This window comes from Ursus arctos, unplaced genomic scaffold (genome assembly GCF_023065955.2).
Source record: "Ursus arctos isolate Adak ecotype North America unplaced genomic scaffold, UrsArc2.0 scaffold_1, whole genome shotgun sequence".
Classification (NCBI taxonomy): Eukaryota; Metazoa; Chordata; class Mammalia; order Carnivora; family Ursidae; genus Ursus; species Ursus arctos.
In genome coordinates, this window is record NW_026622763.1 from 83,357,871 (window position 1) to 83,383,260 (window position 25,390).

The 25,390-nt window shown below is 37.3% G+C and overlaps 1 protein-coding gene across 8 annotated transcripts in view; it reads left to right on the top strand.

Moving 5' to 3' along the window:
* MAP2 (microtubule associated protein 2) overlaps positions 1-25,390 on the top strand; it is a 279,848-nt gene that overhangs the window by 180,973 nt on the left and 73,485 nt on the right. For all 8 annotated transcript variants that reach the window (XM_057304472.1, XM_057304460.1, XM_026492050.4 and 5 more), the window contains one exon: positions 20,885-21,169. In XM_057304472.1, coding sequence (XP_057160455.1) covers positions 20,908-21,169 — 262 coding nt within the window. In that variant the 5' untranslated portion in view covers positions 20,885-20,907. The remainder of the gene's footprint in view (positions 1-20,884; positions 21,170-25,390) is intronic.

Here is a 25,390-nt window from a genome sequence, read left to right on the forward strand (position 1 = left end):
CCAGCACCATGTCGTCAGATTTGAAACAAAATAATATTTTAATAAATTGCCGTTCATAGTTAATAACAACAATAAATAATGAGTAAATAATGATTCAAAGAGGATGTGGCCAATAAATGAGAGATTAAGGAGGGGGAAAATATATGGGTTGTAACCCTAGGTAGCAGGTTTACAAAATGGGTCTTAAGGTGGCAGTGGTTGTTTTATTGTCATTTCTTTTGTGTGTATGATTGCTCAAAACAGTAGGTTTATAGTCAGAAAGTAAAGAGAGGAGAAAGCAAACACCGTGAGTCCCCAAGGAGACAGTTTAGGAAACAAAGCTTTGGAGGAGACAGGAAAAGCTATGTGAAAAGACAAAGAGACTAATATTAACAAAAATGGGGGCCACCTATTTCTCTAAGGAAAGGCAAAGCCAGTGAGGGAAGATGAAAAGACTAGGGAGACCAAAGTAGAGGATGTGTCAACACTTCTATCGTCTACCATCTTCAAGAGAGACAGAGCTTCCCTTTTGTCCTTGGCAAACACGAGACTGTCCTAAGATTCTTTGAAAGTGATTGTAAATTCTGTCTCCACCTTGGCTGCAAGACAGATGTTACAAGAGGACCAAGGGAAAGGCTGGTCCCCCTCTGCTCCATCCACCCCAGAGAAGAAGGGACATGAAGAGGGTGATTGTGTAAGAACAGGGAATGCTCCTTGCTCAAGTTTGCCCACCTGCTTCCTCCACTCCAACACCCACAAATGATCCTAGTTGCTGCCAGGATTTGCAGTGCAGGCCATAAATGGAGTTTCATTTAACTATATTACTTCTGTTAGTCTCATCCTGTTTTTTTTCCTAATCTCATCATACATTTCTTCAAACCAAGTATATTAGTTGGGATGGCTAATTGCTAAAACAAACAAATGCAGAAATGTATTATCGCTTTGTTTCTTGCTCACTTAACAGTCCTGCCTGGGTGTTTGGGTTGGGAGCCTGTCTGTCCTTCTCATAGTCAACCAGGGATACAGATTTGTGAGATTCCTTTCAGACAAAGGGATCTTTCCATTCATGGTTTTACTTTGTCATTGTCTCCATCCAGCTGGTAGGGGGGCAAAGACCAAGGAGGAGCGCATGGGAGTTGTAAAAGAGCCAAAATTTCATTGGTCAGAGCTGAATCATATGACCACACCTAACTATAAGGATAAGTAAGAAATATACTCCTGCTGTGTGCTCAGGAGAAGAAGAAAGAGGTTCTGATGAAGTGCTAGCAGTCTCTGTGATACCAACGGAAAATCTGTCTCCAGTATAAATACGTTTGAACATTTGGATCAAATAACTCAAACCCTGGTGAGAATAGATGCCAATCATGCCATAGAAACAAAACCGTGAATCATAATTTCAGTACCATGTTAAAATAATAAATGTATTTGATATATCAGTTTATTAAAGTTAATTTTTACAGTACTACACAAATAAGATATTTTCTAAAACCTTCCTTATAGAAAGAAGCATTGTATCCAAGAGGATAATGATGAAAAAAAGCTCTTAATACTGCTGTTAGTTTTTTCAATAACTTCTTTTTTTAAAAAAGTTTTATTTATTTATTTGAGGGAGAGAGAGTGAGAGAGAGAGAGGGAGAGGAGGGAGGGTCAGAGGGAGAAGCAGACTCCCACTGAGCAGATAGCCTGATGCAGAACTCCATCCTGAGACCCTGGGATCTTGACCTGAGCCGAAGACAGACGCTTCACTGACTGAATCACCCAGGCATCCTTTTCAATAACTTCTTGCTAAGTGAATCAATTGATTAATTAATAGATGAAGAAAGCCTCATTGGGAAACGAAATAAATGCTTGTACTTTAATGCATTTCTAAAATTCATTATAAAAAGACATGATTGGGATAGTCAAAGCTCATTTTGAACCAAAGAAGGATGTTCCCTTTTAAAGAAAAATAACAAGTAAAGGTAAAATATTGAGGGTGAAAAACCCAGTTTGTACTTTTGCAAAAATTTCTGAATAATTTTTATGTTTTGATGAACTCACAAATAATCATGTATAAGCCTCACAGTATATTTGTTCCATGTATTAATTGGAGTAAATATTGCTATTTATATGAAGGGTAGCAGTGCATCTATTTTTTTTATGAATGGAATATTGTGCCACAGTGTTGCATAAAAGCCATCCTATCAGCTGAATATTCTATAAAATCAATTTATCTGCTAAATAATTCTGTCATGGAGTTTCAGTTTCCTGTGACTGTGGAGTGGTTAGGTGGGTGAAAAGGTATGATCACTGTTTTTTCCTGGAAGGTTTAAACTCCTTTCCCCCTCTGAGAATAGGTAGCAGTTTAATCAAGTTCTCATGGCATCAGAGAGCATGTTAAAATGAAGAAACCCTAATAAAACTGGCCTTTTCTACAAGCATAGAAAGGAAGGAAGTCTGAGGTTTCAGCCTATGTGGGAAGAATGGGAGATGATGAACAAGAATCCAACATGGCTGAACCTGGAGGCTGATTCCTTCCTTGTCTCTGTCTAATCTTTTTTTCCTGAGAAGTAGGATGTTTTACTTAAACCTGCTGATTTCTTGCAATAATTTTTTTTTTTTACTCTTCTCTTCTCACCCACCCCCTGCACTTTTTTTTTTTTTAATGAATGTCAAGGACTCCAGTTTTACCATGTGCTCAGTAATTACTACAGAAGGCAATTTGAGTGTAAGACAGTTGCAGGCTCTGTAAGAGAAATTTAGAATTCACTAAGGCAAATACTTTCGTGAGGGGGTGCCAAAGCTTGAGTCATTTAAAACCATTGTGAACAGAGCTCTAGGAAAAATCCGGTCATAATCAATCCTGAATAAAGAGCAAAGGACCAAAACAATCAAAAGGACCTTTTTCCAGAGCAGACTGATGTGATACTAGAAAGTTCTTGCCACTGGGAAGCAGTTTGTACACCTTCTTGTTTTTAGTTTTTTATTCCTTTTCTGCATGTGTTTACAATCAAAGTTAGTCTTGTTTTTGGAACCTAAGAATTCTAAAGGAAACTTTGTTTTAAAAAGCACCCTCGGGGCACCTGGGTGGCACAGCGGTTAAGCGCCTGCCTTCAGCTCAGGGCGTGATCCTGGCGTTATGGGATCGAGCCCCATATCAGGCTCTTCCGCTATGAGCCTGCTTCTTCCTCTCCCACTCCCCCTGCTTGTGTTCCCTCTCTCGCTGGCTGTCTCTATCTCTGTCGAATAAATAAATAAAATCTTTAAAAAAAATAAATAAATAATAATAATAATAAAAAGCACCCTGAACAGCATTTGCATTTTCTCGGGGCTCACCTCCTCCGAGATGCTTCTCTGACCATCTTATCGAAGATAGTGCCTTCCTCTTGCCTTGCGATCTTCTTCTCATGTTCAGTTTTAGATTAAATATATTAAAGGTTAAATTTAGTAATTTAGCATGAAAATAAAGTTAATGTTCTTATATGAAATATTATATTTTACATTTTAATTAGGGGTTGGGTGAGCATATGATCACCTCATTCAAATGTAACTTTCAAGAGGATAGGAATTTTGTATGACCTGTGGCATTTTGAGAGACCTCCCTGTGTGTCAATATAAATGTCTTGTATTTTCCCCCATCTCCAATCCCATTGCTACCTTCATTCAAACTCTTGATTGCTCACTCATTAATTATTGCATTATTGGCCATCTATCTACTCTTCCTGTTTCTGATCATAACCTTCCGCAACCCTTTCTCTGGCTCATCTTACCAGCATTTGTTCAAAGTTTCTCAGTGGGATGCCATTAGTAGTGATTCATGTTACACTGCATAGCCTGACAAGCAGGGTACCTCATCATCCAGACGCTTGCCTCTCTTGGCAGCATCTTCCACTACCCTTGTTTCTGGCATTTGGAACATCCTTTATGTTTTCCAGACGTTTCCAGTTCTCTCACCGTGTCTTTGCATTGTTGTTTTGTGTGTAGAATTGTGCACTTGCCACCAAGAATACCCTTCAACATTGAAACCAAGGTTGCCATTCTGAAGTCTCCCATGAATTTCTGATTTCTTGGGAACTTTGTTAACTCCTTTTGTACCTCTATTAAAGCATTAATCATATCGTCACCTAAGTAGATGTGGGCGTGTTAGTTTCTCTCAGTGGCTCCTGAAGGCCAAAAGTGAGTCTTGATGGTATTCGCATATCCTCAGCATCTAGAACCATGCCTGCAACATAATAGGTGTTCAATACATATTGTTAAATTTCACCATCAGAGGAGAAAATTTTCTGATCTCCTATTTCTCTCTTTTATGTCCCATGCTTAAGGCACATGCCTCACTTTTTATTTTCTTGTAGAGAAGGATGAGGAAGGTAGTCTCTGTTTTATTTGTAAATTATTCCTGAAAAGACTTTTATTCTTTCCTAAGAAATGTTGATTTCCTTTACATTTCAGGTCTATGGTTTCTCAAAGGAGGTGTGACTGTCTCATAATTTGTATTATCCTGAATTTACCAAGAAAATATTTATGTTTAACTGAAATGTTTGTTTCCTTTTGTCTCTACAATAAAAAGCCAGGCATGGGATATAGTTTTAGTTGTAATATTTAATTCTAATTTATTTTTTAAGTTAAAACAAAGAGAGAAAAAAGTTAAAAAGATGAAATTAAATCTTGCTGCTTAGAAATTCACAGCCAAAATGTCCACTGGAAATACGGATCTCATGTCAAGGTAAAGAATGATGGTTTATAGCCATTTTCTTAGAGAAAAGCGGTTATCTATTTTTTATAATTTTTTATTATGTTAGTCACCATGCAGTACATCCCTAGTTTAAAAGCAGTTATCTAGAGCATTTTTATATCACTGAGTTTCTCAGTTCTATCTTGAGTTCACATTTTTTTTTAAAGATTTTATTTATTTATTTGTCAGAGAGAGAGAGAGACCACAAGCAGGGGGAGCAGAGCAGGTAGAGGGAGAAGCAGGCTCTCCGCTGAGCAAGGAGCCCGATGTGAGACTTGATGCCAGGACCCTAGGATCATGACCTGAACTGAAGGCAGACACTTAACCAACTGAGCCACCCAGGTGCCCGAATTCACATTTTTTACATAGCTCAACTCTGAAATTCCTAACTTAAATTTGGAGGATTTCCTCTCTTTGATTTACCTCCTATTTTAGCTAAAATAAAAAATTTGAAAAGGTCAAAGAAGTAAATCTTTTGGTCCCATACTTTGTTGGGTAAAGATATTGCTTTTTCCATGTATTTCTGCCACACATTTTTCAATAGTCTCATCTAGGATCAAGAGAACTGACCCTCAGGGCATGTGGGTGGCTCAGTCAGTTAAGCATTCAGCTCTTGGTTTTGGCTCAGGTCATAATCTCAGGGTCATGAGATCAAACCCCACATCAAGTCCCATGTCAGGCCCTGTACTCAGTGGGGAGTCTGCTTGAGATTCTCTTTCCCTCACCCTCTACCCCTCCCCTGCTCCCTTTCTCTCTCTCTTTCTCTCATATAAATAAATCTTATAGATCAATCAATCAATCAATAAAACTGGCCCTAAGTGTAGATGAGTGGTCTACTAGTACTTGGTTTGGCCAATGGAGATCTGTGAGCCATGCTCTGAAAGTCTTATACCCACGTCCTCTAATTTGATGCTATATCCTAACATTTCTCTTTGATAATAGTACATCACTTTCTTTATAGGCTTTCAGAAATCATAAGAAAACCATTTTTCATTTTGCTTATCAATGTTTAAGTATTTTGAGAAAACTTAAGTAGATTTTGTGATTTTTTTCTTTCTTTGTTTTGAACCGAAGGCTGTATATACAGCCTTTAAAAAGACCATGTAGAAATAGCCCATATGCTTTCCCATTGTTGAGAAGCCATTTCTTAGTCTATATATTTCCTTCTGGTACCCAAGTTCTTCAGCATTGAATTGAAAAGAATTTCAAAAGATGGTTTAGAAATTAACACTGGCAGAGACAGGAAGATTCTCCAGACTTTCTTATTCATTGCTTCTATAGAAATATTCAGGTGACTTCTTGAACTTATCTATCAAAAATCTAAAAATTACAAGAGTGCCAAAGAAAGGTTCAGACAGAACCTACCTACAAGAAGCAGATTTACTGCTGTCATGCTTTTCTTGCCTCAGTTCATCTGGAAACCCAGGAAAGTGAGGAGCAGTCCATAGTGACCTTTTCTTTTTTGGAGGTGTTATCACCATTAACACCTCTAACCTGTCCAGAGATTTCTCAGCAGTCCTATCTGTCCCCATCTCTCTCCTCCTACTGTCATTAAAAAAGCATAAAGTTCCTAACCTTTATCATGTTAAAAATGTATCAGATTTAAATTAGAAGTAAGCACAATGAATATATTAAAAAATTAATATACTTAAAACTTTTGTGACTCTCGCAGAAATGTATTTCATTTTTAAGTTAATTTAACATTTTTTACATTCCAAATCATGGTTTTATTTGCTCTTGGCCAAGGTTAAGTCTGCTGTTTGCCTGACTTTCCCATGATAAGTCTATTTTTATATCAAAATGTTTTACCTATGGGCCCACCATATAATATTGCCACATCTGTGCTTACATTAAGACCTTCACATATAAGACTGGAATATATTGTATTTTTAGAAAAATTTATCATTGTGGATATTTGTTGACTCGAATATTTTTTTTCCAGCTCCATTTTTTACCTTCTCATAAACATAGACAAATTACATACATTTCAGTCCTGGAGGATTTAGCAAATTTATGTCACATCATATTTCACTCCAGAAGTTTGGCAAAATACAAATAGCAAGCCATAAAAATTGACCTGATTTCTAGAGTTCACTCCAGGGTACACAAAGATATGTCTGCTCAGAGAGAGAAGTCAAACAGTATATGAAGACAATTGGATCAGACCTGAGTTATGAGGGAATTCCAAATGCTGTGGCCCAACTCAACCGATGGGGTGAACAAGGCTATTTTCAACTTACAGTTTCCCTGAGTCACCATCACAGCCAGACATAGCACACGGGCTGCCTGAAATCCAAGAGAATGAAAAAAGAAAGAAAGGAGAATTGATCTGCAGGATATGACTCACGCTTTATTCTTGTATGACTCATAGTTTACTTTTCTCTAGAAGAAAATTAATATTAACTAGATATATTGTTCTCCATGGATGTAGATGGCTAGTCTGTTTTAAAATGCATGTGATGCAAACATTTTGCGTTCTTCCATTTTTCTTTTTAAATACGTATGACTCAGAAGGTTTATATTCATGTAGCACCTGCTATGTCCTCTCTCATTGCATTTACTGTATTATCTTGTAACCTATATTTTTCACCCATATCTGCCTCCTCAATATAGTGTGAACTGTTTATGGTCAGAATCCATATCTTAATCATCATTATATTCCGAATGCCTAACAGGATTTCTGGTATAAAGCTGGTATTCAATAAATGTTGATTGAATAAGATACCAGAAAACAGAGTAAAACAATTGATGATTGATAGCAATCTGAAAATTATATACTCATTAAAGTAGCTTATTATAAACACTGCCTCTCAAGGAAAAATCTAGTTCTTCAGGCATGTGGGCTCTGACTTTTTCTCAACATTCTTCATTTTTTTGTTTGAATATCTGATCAGATGAATGCAGACCTGACCAGACTTGTGTGTCTCTGTAACCTGCTGTAACATCTCAAAAAAAAAAAGCAATAATAATAGTAGTAGTAATTCCATCTTACATTGCACATCAAAAATCAAGTAAAATATTCTCTGACACTATATAGTTCAATGAAAAAGAGCTCTTCAGAGGTATTAGGTGAATGGACTACAAACTGAAATCAAGAAAATAAGGTAGAGGAGCCGGGGTGGCTCCGTTGGTTAAGCGTCTGCCTTCGGCTCAGGTCATGATCTCAGTGTCCTGGGATCAAGCCCCAAGTCAGGCTCCCTGCTCAGCGGGGAGCCTGCTTCTCCCTCTCCCTCTGCCATTCTCCCTGCTTGTACTGTCTCGCTTTTTCTCTCTGCCAAATAAATAAATACAATCTTAGAAAGAAAGAAAGAAAGAAAGAAAGAAAGAAAGAAAGAAAACGAAAATAAGGTAAATTTCTTTCAAAATGATATAAAACATAATATTTTTATCATTACCCTTCTTACAACAAACAGATGAATGTAAGTAGGTAGATGATACATAAAATAGAGAAACTTCGTAAGGTATTTTGTTAAAAGAAGAGGGTATGGTTTTCTTTAAATTAATTAAGTTTTTGAACTTAGAATCCAGCCTCTCATTTGAATCCCAGTCACACGAGCATAGTCCAGGCCTGCAGGCTCCTTTCCCAAAGGGACTGTCTCTAAGAGATGCTTTATCTAGGGACACCTGGGTGGCTCAGTCATTAAGCATCTGCCTTCGGCTCAGGTCATGAACCCAGGGTTCTGGGATCGAGCCCCACATTGGGCTCCCTGCTCAGCGGGAAGCCTGCTTCTCCCTCTCCCACTCCCCCTGCTTGTGTTCTCTCTCTTGCTGTGTCTCTCTCTGTCAAATAAATAAAACTTAAAAAAGAGAGAGAGAGAGATGCTTTATCTATACTCATGCCTCTTCCAGTTTGCTTCTAACACCACTGCTGAATCAGTCATTCTACAAAATATGCTTGGTTATGTCACTTCTTTCTCTCACATCTTTCATGGGTGTTCTGTCGCCTTCCAGACAGAATCTAGGCATGGCTTCCCACCGCCTTTGACAATTCCGCCATTGCCTTCCTGTCAGGCTCATTTCCCTATGCCCCACTTCACTTCTGGACCATAGTGAACAATCGTGTGCTTCACACATGTTCCTCGTTCATTTGTTTAGTAAACACACTGTACTGGGTGCTGGAGGTGGAGAGGGGAATTAAACACAGCCCTCTCTCCAGCAGCGCACAGCCTCCTGAAGAGGATAGACAAAATAAGGAAGAGCATTCAGCACAAAGTGAAAACTGGAGTTTCAGGATGCCAAGGTGATACCTAGGCCGAATCTTAAAAAATCAAAAGATGTGATCCTCTGTGCTCATTTTTCCTATACAGATTCCCCTCCTTTCTTGGGCCAGCTCCTACTTGTCCTTCAAACTCAGCTCAGGTGTTACTTCTTCCTGGGAGGAGCTGTTCGTGTCCCTCTACAAATTCCTATGGTTTTTTTTTTTTTTTTTTTTTTGTCTTTGTGAAACATTTTACTGGGGGAGGTTCACACATTCTGACCCTATCTTAGGCCAGAGAGTGACAAGAGGGTGACAGGAGCTCTGGGACCCTGAGGTGGCTCAGTTGGAAGCTGCAAGAACCATGTGCAAAGACCTGCTCCTCAGTGCTTCAGTTTCCCCTTTATGAAATGTTCCCTTCTGGGTCTGAAACACTGTAGGATAAATGTGGGGCAAAAGTCACAAGAAAGAGGTTCTCCACCCCCAGAACCTGCCCTGAAGCCCCTACCACAAACTGTGGAGCCAGAAAAAGGGAATTTGTCCAAGAAACCCAGTGGTCCCTGCTGGGGTGATGGGAGGGGTGCAGCTCTCTCTCTGAATACCTGGAAGCTGGGGCAGGGACAAAGGGAGATTCTTGTCTGGACAACATCTTGATTTTCCAGGATGCAACCTCCTGTCTTATCTGCACGTACCATGCTATATTTTTGTTGTTGGTTTGTCTGTGAGATCCTTTAGCAAAAGGGCTACGTATTTTTCTTGTATCCCCAGTGCATCCATTCCCTATTGCCTATTACGTCAAGCCTTTCCATTAATATTTTTTAAAGATTTTATTTATTTGACACAGAGAGAGTGAGAGTACGCACAAGCAAGGGGAGCAGCAGAGAGAGAGGGAGAAGCAGGCTCCCTGTTGAGCACAGAGTCCGAAGTGGGGCTCGATCCCAGGACCCCGGGATCATGACCTGAGCTGAAGGCAGGCGCTTAACTGACTGAGCCACACAGGTGTCCACTCCATTAATGTTTTAGAAACAGTTTTCAAGTAGTTACTTGTTTAATGAATTGAGATTTGTAATCTTAGAATTGAAACCCATTTTAGCAGTCATAAAAGCCGTTGTTCCATCAGTCAAAACCACAATTGATTCTGTAGTATTCATAATAGGATGGGCTTTTGGCTTTTTCTTAAATACATCCGCGGTCAAGGAGTGCATTAGATTCAAAGAAATACAGATAAATGCTATGACATTATATGGCAAGTCCGTATACTTAACAGTATCTGGAGTAAGATTTTAATGTAAACATGGTAGAGGCAGCGTCACATGGCTTGCGTTTGTGGGAGAAGAGCTGTTCATCAAAGATAAAGGAACTGAGTAGATCAGATAAAGTAGTAGGAAGCAGCATAACCGATATCTTGTTCATAATTCCCCAGGTCTTCATCCTTCCTTCTGTCTTAAATAGCTAAAAGCAGATTCCTTTCATGGAAAACCATAAAGTCATCAATTTTTGCATATATCCTTCTATACCCCCTTCACTTCCAATTCTCCATCATCCATTCATTTTCTTTCCATGATGACCATTTTCTTTTTTGGCGTTTATTTATTTTGTTTGTTTGTTTTCGATTCTAGTATTTTATTTTGTGATATGTAACACAGCCTTCAAGTTTACCTAGGCATGGCTCTGGTCCCACTCCTGTAAAGAAATCTCTCTGAAGCATCTTTTCCTCAAGTGAACTGGCCATTGTTTTTAGATCATAGCCACTTGAACACCAGCTAGTGCCTTCCTATGATGTGGATCTTAGGTGGCCGAAACTAAAGGATCTTCACTCCATCGTGGTGCAAGTAAATACTTAGACCTAATTTTTCCTTGGGAATGTCTGTAATTCCATAGACACACGGAATTGGTACCTGAAAGAGATTTGTATTTACCATGTTTTGTTATGTGACACTGGACAGAGTCTGACATGTCTAAAATCAGATTTCAAACTGGAAAAATTTTAAGACAAAATCATTCATTGTCTAAAATCCAAATTATACTTTCCCTGATGCTTCAGTTTATGCTCATTTAAGGAAAACTTCAGTGCAATTATTATGATTGAATTTCTCCTTGTATAGAAAAGAAAAATACCGATGTAAGGGTCAAAATGTATTTGTTCAATGCTTTGTAGTTTGTTTCATGCTTATGAAACCAACGCTTGGGTTTAGTGCCATGTCTAAGTTTACAAACCTAGTAAGTGGGAGAGCCAGGATTCAACCCTGATTTTCTGGCTGTAAATCTATTATTTATTCCACCATATCTCAGTACCTAAGTGCTGGTCTTTAGCTAAATATCATCAGTAGAGGCTAAAGCTTTAGAGCATTTTAAGTAGTATTTTTTTCTGATATGTGTATAAGGTATGTATTAACCCTCTTATATACTATGAAAGAGGGATCAGAAATAATGCAGAGCCATGAAATAGAGGTTGTACACCATGGTCAGATAAAGTGTCTTACCCACTTCAGTATGTTAGATTGTTATCAATGGAACAGGCTTATGAAATTAGTGTTATCTGGATTGGACTTTCTAGTTGCAACCCATTCCACTAGTCTCAGTACTTGGTGAAAGGCAATGATATGGTTATTAGTGGATTTGGCTTCTCCTTCCAGATTTCCCTAGCGGTGTCTAACTTGGTCAAATGATTTACTCTCTCTGGCCTCAGTTTTTCAATACAGGACAAACTACGCACTGAATCCTACTGCTAAAAATGTTCAAATAAAAGGCATAAGTAATAAATAATAGGTAGAGTTTATTGAGCACTTCCAACTTGCTTGGGATTATGCTTTATTTCTATATCTTATACAATTCCATCAATAACCTAGCACTGGGTTTTGTACTCTGTGTTCAATATCACGAGAAATAATTATGCAGCCATCAACTCTCTTTATACAAGTATTTATTAGTCATGGTGTGTAATGAAGAGTGAATCATCCTTACAGGTATTTTATAGTCAGCCTGAAAAGAACAGAGAAGACATGAAACAAATATCTGGATTCTCAACTTGTAACTTTTTCATGTCAGCAAGAACTTTTTACTCGTGGAAGACAGAGAAGGGATAGAGCGCTATAGTCAGTTCATCAACAACTATTTAAGCTTTGAACTCAGCATTTGTAAGCAAAGATGTGGATTCCACATAAATTTCTAATACTGTTAGGGGCCAAAACAAAAGTTTCTGTTTTGCTATACTGGTATGGATAGTAATAATATAAAGCATAATTGAGCCTACATGGAAAAGGGAAACAGTATTCATTAATTGTATTATATAACTGGTTGTTTTACTCTTTTGTTCATTCTTGGATATGTAGCAGTACAAAATTACAATCCCAGTGTTTTTATTGAATTGGTACATTACATGATGACAGGGCAGAACATACCATAGAAAACATTCTAGAACTGTCTGTGCCAAGAGCATTATAAAAATGGAGACATGCCTTTCTGGCACAGAGTGTATTTTTCCTTTAGATTTTCCAAGTTTTCATTGTTTCTCCTTTTGCCAATTTTTGAGAGTATTTAATGTTGCCTAGTAATAACTATAATCAGTGACTATTTCTGTGCTTTGTGATCTTTTTAATATCGTAATCCAAAGAAAAACAGTGAGGTTTGTGGTTATATGGGAATCCTGAGAGAAAAAGTTCTACTCTACTAAGTGACATTTTCAGCATGTATCTAAATTATCTAGATATTAAAACATTCAATTACTTCCTTGAGAACTTTGCTAGTTCAGAATATCACATATTCACAACATGTTTATTACCCTTCATCCATTTCTAAAATGGTCTAATGGATAAAGAAAATTATGACTGGGTTCAAAATATTTTAAGCAAATGTGCTTTTATCCTAAACCATTAAATTGAATACCAAGGAGTATCTAAAATAAATATTCTAAAGAGCGTTTGAAGATGTGGATAGACTGACTGAGGACAAGTTACTGCCTTCAAAATACAAAGTAGATTTTACCACAAACAATGGGCAATTTTAACCATTCTTCTGAGATATTTCTGTCTCCCTCAAGTAGGATTAGACAACAGCAAACTGGCATATTCCCAGGAAGCTAAAAGCAGTCAGTCCTGTGATTGGACCCGATTGCATCCTCGTAAATGTACTAGACTGAGGAAGTGAAAGCTTCAGCCTCTATATGTGAGAATGACCTGTGACCTATCGAGATTATTGTCTCAACCTTTTACTTCAGTTATGCTACAGGGTGATTCGTGTGTGTATTTCTGTCACTCCCTGTTCTTTTCTGAAATCCTGTGCAGCAGGATTTCCTGAAAGCATGAGTCTCCAAACTTTAGTGTATCAGAATCACCTGTTGAACTTGTTAAAACAATTTCCAAACCCCCCTCCCAGAAATTCTAATTATCAGATCAATATCGGAGGTAACTGGCTGACAACAATTTAAGGTACATTGGAGTGGGTGATTGCCAAAGACTGTGTCAGTTTCATGATGTAAGTACCTTTTCTGAAATGGGATAGAATAGTTTATCTTAAAGATATTTCTAAACTTACATGTCACATGGTCTCTCTTATGTATACTAGGTCTTACTCAGGTCTAGTTATTCATTGCACTTGGGTGTCATTTTTTACATGCCCTTCAATGGAGTTAGAACTTGAGAGAATGTCAACTCCTAACCATTAGAGCACCAGGGTGCACCTGGAATTAGAACTTAAATCTGAAGCTACCATGTCTGAAAATTAGATTCAAAAGCATTCTCTTCTCACCCAGTGAGCTAGGGTTGGCCAGACATCCATAGCTGTCAGAACATTTTTCCGTGTGTTTATCTCGAGGTAGGGGATTGATGATTAATTAATTCAGCATTCAACAAATATTTGAAACCCATCTGAAGACTAAGTGGCATTTTTCCCGGTTTTTATATTACTCTCCTGTGTTAGTTGTGTACATCTTACTTTTGCATGACCCTTTTCAGACTTTGAAAGAGAAATATGAAAACCTCCAACTAAGTAGGTACAAAATCAGAAAATGGTTTCTTTTTTTAGTACAATGTGTCTCTGCATTGCATCTTTAGCCCTGAGAAAAGAATTCATCCATAGCTCAGGAAGACAATGGAACTGTCAGGGACATTTTCTTCTAGGTGTTTCTGCTTAGTTTTTATTTCTTCCCTTAAAATAGTGGAGAAAATGTGACAGTTGTACCTTATTTTCTTCTATCTGCAAGCCCTCGGGGCATATACACTCAGGAACTTTTGTTTGATACACTTAAGTAAATATATCTATGTGCTACTTGCTCTAAAGAACACAAAGTATAGGAACTATCAGAATTTAATCAAACTATTTTTTTTACATGTACAATATTCTAGTAGTCCAATATTCCGGTAGTCCAATGATAGATGAAAGTCCAGATGAAAATGCCTCTTTTTAAACCAGTCTTTAAATGTATTAAGTCTTAATGTGCACATATTAAACCATTAGGGAGAACCAACAAACGTGTGGTTTTTGGCCACCTCCAATATAATAAGTCAAGTTACAATTCACTTATTAGCAACATTTTCTTGGATGGTAATAAAAAGAGTATTCTAGGGAAGATAGATAAAAGAGAAATACAATTTTTTAATGGGGCGCCTGGGTGGCTCAGTTGGTTAAGTGTCTGCCTTCGTCTCAGGTCATGATGCCAGGGTCCTGGGATCAGGCCCCTCATTGGGCTCCCTGATCAGTGGGGAGTCTGTTTCTTCCTCTCCCTCCGCCCCTCCACCCACTTGTGCGTGCTCTCTCTCTCTCAAATAAATAAATAAAATCTTTAAAAAAAGGAGAGAGAGAGAGAAATACTATTTTTAAAAAAACTAAGTAATGTTAGTTTTTCCAAGAAATCATATTTGCCATGAGAGTTTGCTAACCTATTAGCTATCTGAAAGATCTAGAATATTAAGTAAGGTCTTATAAATATTTTGTGTGGAAAAAATTTAAGTCTATTTTGTATTTTATTTACTTTACATACATGAGGGATAACATGAGAGCTACTGTGTGCTAAATAATAATACATAATTTTCTTAAAAGAGTGATACCTTAAAATTAATTGTTAGAAGGCAATAGGTACAGTTATTATTTATTTATAATATATATTCTGCCTCATTTCAGAAAAGATTTGATAAGTTTTACAATTAAATTATATATAAAATAAGAAACAGAACATAGTACCAAAGTCTTAGAATGGGGTAAATACTGCAGCTAAGCATTAAAGTTCCTAGTAATTAAAGGAAGATGTGGGAAGTGATACATTACTTGATTGTCTAAGAAATATCAAAAATTGGCAAAATATACATCTTATTTCTAAATTCCAATATAAATTAATTTATTTTGTATATCCTTGTGCAAGGGATATCACAAAAGGCAGTGTTTCCAAGAGTGGCTTTACAGAATTAGAGGCAGACTTTTGGTTTGCCTGTGGGCAAGTCCCAATTTTTTCTCACAAGAAAAAATAGCTATATAGATAATATATGAGTTCATGTAAATATCTGGATAGATACTTAAGTAAAATCCCAGTGTTTTGAAACAGAGCATTACAGTCTTAGGCCTGGACAGTTTGAAAAGCAGATACATTTAAATACAATAGAATCTCAATATAGGAGAAATCTAATTATTGATATTGCAACCAATATTCTAGAAATCTGATAAATAATAGTGGTGTTAACTAATACACCCATCCATAAGCTACAGTATGTATCCCCAAGAGCCTATATTATCATATTAGATATAAATTTTTCTATTTATTAAATAATTAAAAATTGGAATATATCTATCCCAAACCATGAAATATTTTGCCATACAGACATGTTTTATGTGAAGTTAGCTATTTAATTTTTTTCTGTTCCTTTTCGTTGTTGCTGTTGTTCCTTCTACTCCTTTACTTGTATATCTCTTCTCTTTCTTGGGATTTCTTAACTGTAATTATCCAAGAGATTTGACTACTTATAAGGCTCCTGATTCATGGTACTAAAAACCTTCTACTCAATATGTGGAAAAGTAGTCATTTTAGTCAGCAGCATTAAAACATCTATGCGTCACATCTACCTCAAAACAAAATTGAATAATTTTACATAAATAGATAGACAAGGAATTAATCCATATACCATTTCAACTGGGAATTTGATCTTTAGAAAGACTGTTTTCGTTCTGGTTTTAATATAAGGTGATATACGTTGAATCTTCAAAAGGTTAGAAATCTAATCCATGCCAAGCCATATCATTTGGCTCATAGCCTGAGAATCAAAAGTTAATGACAGATTGCCAAATACTAATGAATCTTACTTTTTTATAACTAGTCATCAAAGAAATGAATTAGAGTGTAGCCGTGATCAGTGGCTCAACCGCTGGGATGAAAGCATGTGTGCTTTTGCCAAGGTGCATTAGATTGAGAGAAGAGACTGAAGGTTTATTGAGGGAAAAAGCTAGAATTTTAAGAACTGGAATTCTAAAAACTGGAATTTTGATCAAGAGGAAATGGTTAAATAAAAAAGGGTAGGGGGCGTCTGGGTGGCTCAGTCAGTTAAACGTGGGACTCTTGGTTTTGGCTAGGGTGGTGATCTCCGGGTCCTGGGATCAAGTCCCACTTGAGCTCCACACTCAGCCCGGGGTCTACTTAACAGTCTTTCTCCCTCCCCCTTTGCTCCTCCCCCTGCTCGCACTCTCTCTCTCTAAAATAAAATGAATAGATAAAATCTTAAAAAAAAAAAAAGGTAGCAAAGATTGCAGGTTACAGCTCAAGTCCACAACTGACATTTCTGGTCCTACAAGATCTTCTCTCAGCTTTCGTTCCAACTGTGTATCTTAATTGAGACGAATATGCAGTATAATAGCAGTGACATGATCAAGTCAAGTGAGATATCTCATTCTGATATAACAAGAAATTTTAACCTCTCAGATCTCTTTTTTAAAAATCCGCATTACAAATAGCTGTATCCCCATTAATACTGGCATTTGTGTTTATCCCTACCAGGTAAGAGTCCAACTGCAAATTTTTATAAATTGGAAATCAGTGTCTTGGACTTAGTACATTTCTTTTCAACTTAATAATTTCCTTGCCCACGTTATCAAACTAGACTGTTGGAAGGGAGGTGGAGGGAAGAATTCAGGTAGCTTTTCAGTTTAATAATCAAACCAGGTGATTGTGTGGTAGACCCCCACAGCTGTTCAGCTGTTAAACACAGTTAGGATCTGTGATCTTTTACAATATTAGGATCTGTGATCTTTTACGATACGGAAAGAGGAGAGTCTTTCTTATTACACAGTAGGAATGGAATGTTACAATTCCTGGTACCTCACAAGTTTCCTTTTATAGGTTTGGAGGGGATTAGCGTTTATCTCAGCTTTCTTATCTTCTTCCATACTACATTCACAGTTTTCAGGGAGATTCAGGTAAAAGTACTACTGTACATCAGGAAGAAGAAATAAAAGGGCCCTGTGATCACAGTTAGCTATATTGTAATACCATTGTGAAGAGTGGAGATAATTTATGACCCCAAAACATTGATTAGAAATTTACCATGAATGGGTGGTATTTTAATAATACCATGTTGTGATTATAAGTGAGTGTGGTCAAAGAGTGTCTCCTTTGATTCCAGCAGCTTTTCAGTAGAGCAGATGAAAATCTTTCCAAATCTTATTTTCTGTCAAAGTAGTTTTGTCAGAGCAATGCTGATTATAGCTTAAGATCTCCTCAAATGATTGTCACTTAATAGATGGTTAGACTGTGTACATTTCTAATGCTGACAAATTAGAAAATGATGTCTGATTAATCTGCAAGCATTTAAAGTGTATTATTTTAAGTCTTATCAGGAAGTCAGATGATGCATTTTAGGTAATTGACTCATTGTATTGGTACCTCTGATATTAATTAAAGCAGCATGGCCAGCCAGCTCTTTCTTTTTCCACAATGAGCTTTTATTGATTAATTGAAAAGAATCCAAAACTCTAAAGCATTGACCATTAAGGAATTTACGTTTTAAATGCCTGGTATTTTGAAAACAAAGTATCTTAACATTTTAAGTGGATGGTTACCAAGTGATACTCTTCCCCAGTCAGGCATTGTTTTTTTAGGTTCAAGGTGAGGATTTTTTTGTCACTGACAGATCTTTTCCAAAGAGCCCTGGGGGGAAAAACTGCCGATTTTAGCTGGGAGTTTGGGTGTTTATATTATTTTTTTACTTTGAAGATCTGTGGCTAGGACTCTCAGCATTAAACAAAGGCTAAAATGCAAACCTAAGCATTTCCCAAATCCTTTTGGACGTGTTAATAAACATGGCATCAGAAAAAGTTTTCTATGGCCAATTGGTTGGAATGCTTTGGACATCACTGCCCCTTCCTGAGATTCCAAAATTCCAGTAGTGTATCAAAAGCTCAGAAAGCTCAAGTTATACAAGCCCCTAAACTCAGCATTTCTCAAGCTTATTTGAGCATTTTAGCACTAACAGTCTTCCTCCCCAAAACACAACCCCAAACTAATCATGAAAATACATCAGACACATTTCAATAGAAGAATTATTCTATCTATACCTGACCAGTATTTTTCAAGGTCATCAAAAACAAGGAAGACTGAGAAATTCTCACAGCCGAGGGAAACCTAAAGAGACATGAAAAGAAATATTAATGTTTGCAGGATAGAATTCTAGAACAACAACATAAAAAGGAAATTGCTAAAATTAAGGTAATCTAAGTAAACTATGGACTTCAACTAATAATAATGTACTAATATTTTTAATTAATTATAACTAATATACCATACTGAGGTAAGATTTTAGTAACAGGAAATTGTATACAGGGGTGCATGGGAACTCTTTGTACTATCTGTTTAATATTTCTGTAAATCTTAAAGTGTTCTAAAATTAAAACCCATTAATTTTTTTTTTAAGTGGCATTAACAAGGCATGTACTTCTTTTAGGGAAACTTCCTATTTACACGTATTCACTCAGCATGCAAAATAGATTGGACAACGTAAGAATATGGAAATTTTTATTAAGCTATTTTGGGAAAAGAAATATAAAGAAACCAAAGCATGTAAAGATAAGGATGCTGAGCCAGGGTCTCAAATACAAAGGTCACAATTGGAATCTAGATATTTCTTTGGTCCGTTAGACATATGAAGATGACACAACAGCTCAGAAAAAATACAGTCCTTAGACTCCTGAATGTGATCCTTTGATATTTGACTGGAAGACAATGTCAGAATGCAGTCTAGAACATTGCAGAATCATCTTTATAAGGATGAACTAGAGTTTCCAGATATATATATGGAGTGCTGAATTCTGAGGGTACACTCCTCCCGTTGGGCATCCACGTCTTAGACATTTGCCATGTCTGCCTTGGAACATTCTTTCAGTCCTGTATAGTACCTGGAGACAGATTTGCAAGTAACTCTTGTTGTACTCGCCACGTTTTCAGGCTCTTGTTCCTATAGCTTAAGCGCCTGCCTTCAGCTCAGGTCATGATCCCAGCATCTTTGGATCGAGTTGGGCTCTCTGCTCAATTGGAAGTCTGCTTCTCCCTCTGCCCCTCCCTGTGCTCCTGCTTTTTCTCTCTCACTCTGCTCTCTCTCTCTCTCAAATAAATAAACAAAATCTTTTTAATAAATAAATTAATAATAAAAGCTAAACTTCTATCCTTTTTAAATATGTTATTAGGGACACTAAATAGAACCCTTATGAAAAGCAATTTGGGGAGAGGCTTGGTATTTTAGTCAAAGTAGTTTAAATGAGTTATCTAGCTCTTCCTGGAATTAATAGAAAACTAGAATGAGAACCTGAGGAAAGCACTGAAGTTCAGTATTTAAAAAAAATAAAAAAGACAAATCCTTGTTAGGAACCCTGTAGGAAAGCTTACTTTGTTCATAGCTTAATTTATTTGTGATGTCCCTAAACAGAGCTAGTAACAGGAAGTAGATTTGTTTTAATACAGTTTTGTTTGGAGTTTTTTACTTGAGCTGCTGTTTTTGAAAACAGGAAAGTGTTTCGTTTCTATCAGAGACAGTCATTGCCTCTGTCATTATCCTCAGTTTGGGGACAATAGGCCATCCATGAGACTACATTGCTGGCAACAGCTTTCTAGAACTGAGTGATGAATCACTTTCTGGGCTACATCTCTAAACCTAGTGGCATCAGCGTGGAAGTGAAGGCCACGCATTAGCAGTCATTCGCTTACCGTGTGCAGAACACCCACTCCATGACTTATTCAAACTTTACTATAATTTACAGCTACCTGGTCTATGTCAGTGACTTAACTTCTCCAGATCTGATTTGACTTAGCTGTGAAATAACATTATAAGGTAGGATGTGGGCCTAATACTGTATTTTTTATTCTTTCTCCATATAAGATTTATACTAAGAGAAAATCTTAGTATATCTATATATACTATTAATCTGTAAATAGGGTTTAGGAAAGCTTGCTGAAAAATTAAGTCAAAACTATCTTTTAATATTCAGCATCCAAGAAAACATATCCATCTCTGGTTTGAATTGAACACCTTTGAAACGGAACGGACTAATATGCTAGACATCGTCTTTTCTAGGGCTTGGGGGGAGTTGTGTTTTTAAAAGAGTACTTGGAGTAATCTTCCCTAATTTATCATTTCCCCTTAGCCATTTCTTTTCTTACCTTTTTATACCCAATTTCCTCATGCTGCAGTTTCCCCTGTCCTGAAGGATTCTTCGACTCTACTGTACAGTCAATATCATATGTCAGTGAACGTCAGATATATCCTTAAATGCCAAACACTAGTTTAAATATATACATATGTAAATTGTTGGTGGCCATATAATAAAGGAATAGATAGCCCAGAAAAGATCTGTTAAAAACCCAGGTATTAACAACAACTATTTGCTTGATATTAACAGTGGATTATTAAGCATGGTTTTTCAGCCATAAATAACCGTTGAGTTTGCTTTAAGTTTCCCCTGTCTTAGTAAGAGTCATATCAGATCAGATTTTCCCAAAGTGATGGCTACTATGTTTCTGATTCCAATCCCAGGAGAGGTCACAGGGCGTGGAAGAATGGCAGATGATCGGAAAGATGAAGCGAAGGCGCCTCACTGGACCTCAGCTCAACTAACAGAGGCATCCGCACACCCACACCCACCTGAGATGAAGGATCAAGGCGGGGCAGGGGAAGGACTTGTCCGAAGCGCCAATGGATTCCCATACAGGGAGGATGAAGAGGGCGCCTTTGGAGAACATGGGTCACAGAGCACCTATTCAGATACCAAAGAGAATGGAATCAACGGAGAGCTGACCTCAGCTGACAGAGAAACAGCAGGTAACTAAGGGCTCCTCTGTCCCCAGGCTTTGTGCTTTGAAGTCTGTTTCATCTGAAAGTGAATTAATTTACTGCGGTGATCTTCTTTCACTAGTGCTAGGACTGAAATTGCAGTCAGTCAGGGGAAATAGACACCGAAAGAAGAGAAAAATCTTGGGAACTAGCCCAACGTTCCCCCAAATTTGTTGTATTCTTCATCTCATCTCCCTATTTAGTTTTTACCACTTTAATAGACAAATGGCTCAGTGTGTGTATGTTTTGCTAGCAACTGTCAGCATTTTAACTCATTGAAAGAAAATTTCACAAATAGTTACTTATTGATTCCCTGGAATAATATTAGACCTAAATCTGATTGACTAAATAGAAACATGTTTACTTTTGCAGGCAGAAAGCAATTTGGAGTCTGTCTCCCAGCCTTTAAGAAAAAAAAAAAGGAGAGATTGGGGTGCCTGGCTGGCTCAGTTCGTGGAGCATACGACTCTTGATATTGGGGTTGCGAGTTCAAGCCCCATGTTGGTTGTAGAGATTACTTTAAAAAGATAAAATCTCTGGGAGTCATACGCAACTGATGAATTGTTGAACACTCAAAAACTAATGATGTACTATATGGTAGCTAACTGAACATAATAAAAATAAATAAAAAATAAAAAAATAAAATCTTAGAAAAAGAGAGAGAAGGAAAGGAAACAAACACACACATACTTCTTCAGAGAGCTTTGTAAGAACTATTAGTACAGATGCTTGAAGGAGAACATAATTTGATTTACTCTTAAGTACTTACTTTTAAAGTATAATTTCTACCAGTCGTCCTCTTTATCCTGTCATTGATAATATCATCATGGATTGCATAGTCATTATATACCATTAACAACATCAAGAAACACTCACCTGCACTGTATTCTTTACCATTATTTTCCTTTTTTCTGTAATCAGAATATAATGTGTTTGAACACAGTGACTTGAGGACATGCTGCTCCAGAAAGAGTAGGTAAACTACAAGTTAGCAAGGAAGGCTATGCCCCCTTCAAAGTCATCCCTTCCTTATTCAAACCCTGGTTTCCTGCACTCCATCTATTAGTCAGCAACACTTCTCAACTGTACGCTTTGTTCAAAAAATAGATTTAAATTTCAGTGGGGTACGATTAAAGGCATCTCGAATCACTGGGGAGAAATTACATAAGGACATAGTGTAATTTTTTTAATCCCCTCATTCAATAAACTACTATTGAGCGTTTTCGACACGCAAGGTGTGCCACTTCTGTGCTAGGGCTCGTGCAAGGAACTTCACAGAGCAGATGATCCAGGAGCAGGCATGAGACCTGTGCACACACTTCAAGTGTGACACACAGTGTGTTCCGTGCCAAAAGTATAGAAAGGCAGTGTTGAAGAGGGATCGTTTCTCCATAGGACCAAATTTCCCAAATTGTGCACAGAAGCATCTGGAGAAGTCACAGCAAACTCACAGGGGGGTAGCAGAGGATTTTAATTGCTCAAAGGGAAACACAGTGATACTCAGCATCCGTAAACACCGCCTGACCTCAAGATAGTTCACAGTTTCAACATTTGATCACACCACATTCCTTTTTAAGATTTATCAATGCGAAGTCGGGTTTTCGGCAGCTGCTGTGATAGGAAGCAGGTACCCTGGAGAAATTCATGTAGAACAGGAGAGGAGAGTGAGTGTGCAATCTAATTCAAGCATTTGAGAAGCTATGCAGTGCTCAACAGACACATATGCCCCATTAGCAAGAAGCTGTGGATACGACTGAAATAAAAATGTTATTTTTGCCTTTCATGGTCAAAATGAGGGTTAAATGAGATGGTAAAGTGTACAAAGTCAACAGATCAAAGAACAACATCTGTTAAGTACCATTATTGTTATTGGTGGTGGTGGTAGTCATGTCAATATGGACAACAGGGCACTCTTGATCAAGGCATCTTTTTCTACAGCGGAGTGTAATACGGCTTGAACAGGGTGGGACTTGGGTGTAAGGACAACTAACGAGGAAGGTTTTGAAGAAATTGAGGCATGAGGAGATGAGGACAGACTGGAGCAAGATGACTGTGGGAAAGGCAAGAGATAACGTGATAGGCCAAGATTTTTCTCATCATCCTGTCCTGCAACACCTGACATTACACTTCATGTGATTAATTAATATATGTTGATGAATGAGTGAATGCATGAGTGCATGAATGAACACAAAAGAAAAAAGAAAGTCCTTTTCAAATTAATGGTGAAAATGATTGAAAAGTCTTATCTTACCAGTTGAATCTTGCAGATGATGATAGAAGCTTGTAATACACAAAAGAAAAAAGTTACTGTGCGTGCTCGGTCAAGCAGTGAAGAGCCAACATCACTCACTATTTCTTTTCAGTGGTCTTAATTAAGTATTTAAGAGCATCAGAAAAATCTCTTTGCCAGATCAGTGTGTCTTCACCTGTTTCTCTGAGAAAGTAATATAAATTAAAAAGAGATTAACAGATGTTTCTTTTAATTTATGGGTTCAGGATCATCCAGAGTTAATCTTGAATTCAATTCATCATATTTCTCATGAATCTTATGTTACCTTTGAGACTCTGACTCCAGAAGTTCTATATGTATGTTCATAGTGACGAAAGTTGTGAACAGCCAGCTGTGGGTTACCAGAGTAAGGTGTGCAATCCAAACTAGGGTGTGATTTTAAATAACCTCCCTCCAGAAATAACAGGCCATGTATTAAGTCCATACAATGTGAAAAGCTGCGGGAAAGGAAAAGTGTACAGTATTGTCTCCTCATACCTACAGAGGATGTTCCAGTGATAAGTTAATGTGCAATTAGATTTCTCTCCAAACTTTAGCTTAATAAAACAGTACCTTTTATTATTGGTGGTTTATACATAACTGTTTCACAAACAAAAATCATTCCCAGTAAAAAGTGTTCTTAAATCTGAAATATGGTCTTTAAAAATGCTATCCTTTGATGGTAGGGATCACTAGCATGAGCTGGCATTATATTTCAAGGTGATAATTTTAAAGAGGACCAGAGGAGCAATACATTAGCCTCCTCTTTTACCATTCACATGTGATGTATCAGTACATTGCATTTTTCCCGTAGAAAAGATACTTCTCAGGACACTGTTAACATGGCACATTTTCCAGTAACACTGGGTCTTGAGCTATACATTGTGGTGGCCAGGCCACCATGGTTGAATCCAAGATCTTTCTTATCCTCTCCTACTTTGCTATAGTCCCTCTTCATTGTTAGAAACAAATTTATCCCCAAGGTTGTTCATTTTTATTCATCTCTAAAAGCAAAATCACATAATAAATGCAACGTAATTACTGCATCTCCCTCCCCCCTTCGTCAGGAGGGCTTACTTCAACCAAAGATCTGACCTTGTCCTCTCTCACCTACCCTTTTCAATGTTCACCTTCATTTCTGGGCCATAATAATTTTTGATTTTTACATATGCAAGTGCATAGGCAGGTTATCTTTGATCCTGTGTGCTGAGACTGGGGGAAGAGGGGAGAAGGGAATTCTAGAAGGCGATATTTTAAATTCTATTTCTTTATGGATTCCTCTTCTAGATTTCATCTCTTTCCTCGCAATTTAAGGCTAATCCATAGAAAAGTAGACAGAATTATTTGCTCACCTGTTGTAGCATAACTTTTGATACTTTGAGAATTTGTCTTCCATTTATTCACTAAAATACCCTTTTTAGAAGTCATGCCAAAAAAAGCCCCCCAAAAAGAAATGAGAAACCATTGAGAATCTAGTCACTTAGGAAAGCTATTATTATGAGACTAAAAACATCATTTTTTTTTTATTTATTTTTTTATTGAAGTATAGCTGACACACAACGTTACTTTAGTTTCAGGTGTACAACATAGTGATTCAACTTCTCTGTACGTTGTGCTCTGCTTCCCACAAGTGTAGGTCCCATCTGTCACCATACAATGCTATTACGGTGCCACTGACGATGTTCCCTAGGCTCTGCCTTTTATTCCCATGACTTATTCATTCCGTAACTGGAAACCTAAACCTCCCTCTCCCCTTCATCCATTTTGCCCCTTCCCTCTGCCTCATTCCCTTTGGCTACTATCAGTTCTCTGTATTTATAAGTCTCTTTCTGCTTTTTGTTTGTTTTAAAGCAGTCATTTTTAAATTGTCTTCCAAAGCATGAATCATAACAGGCTTATAATAAACCTTTCCTCTATTTTCCACCTTAATATTGTTGAAG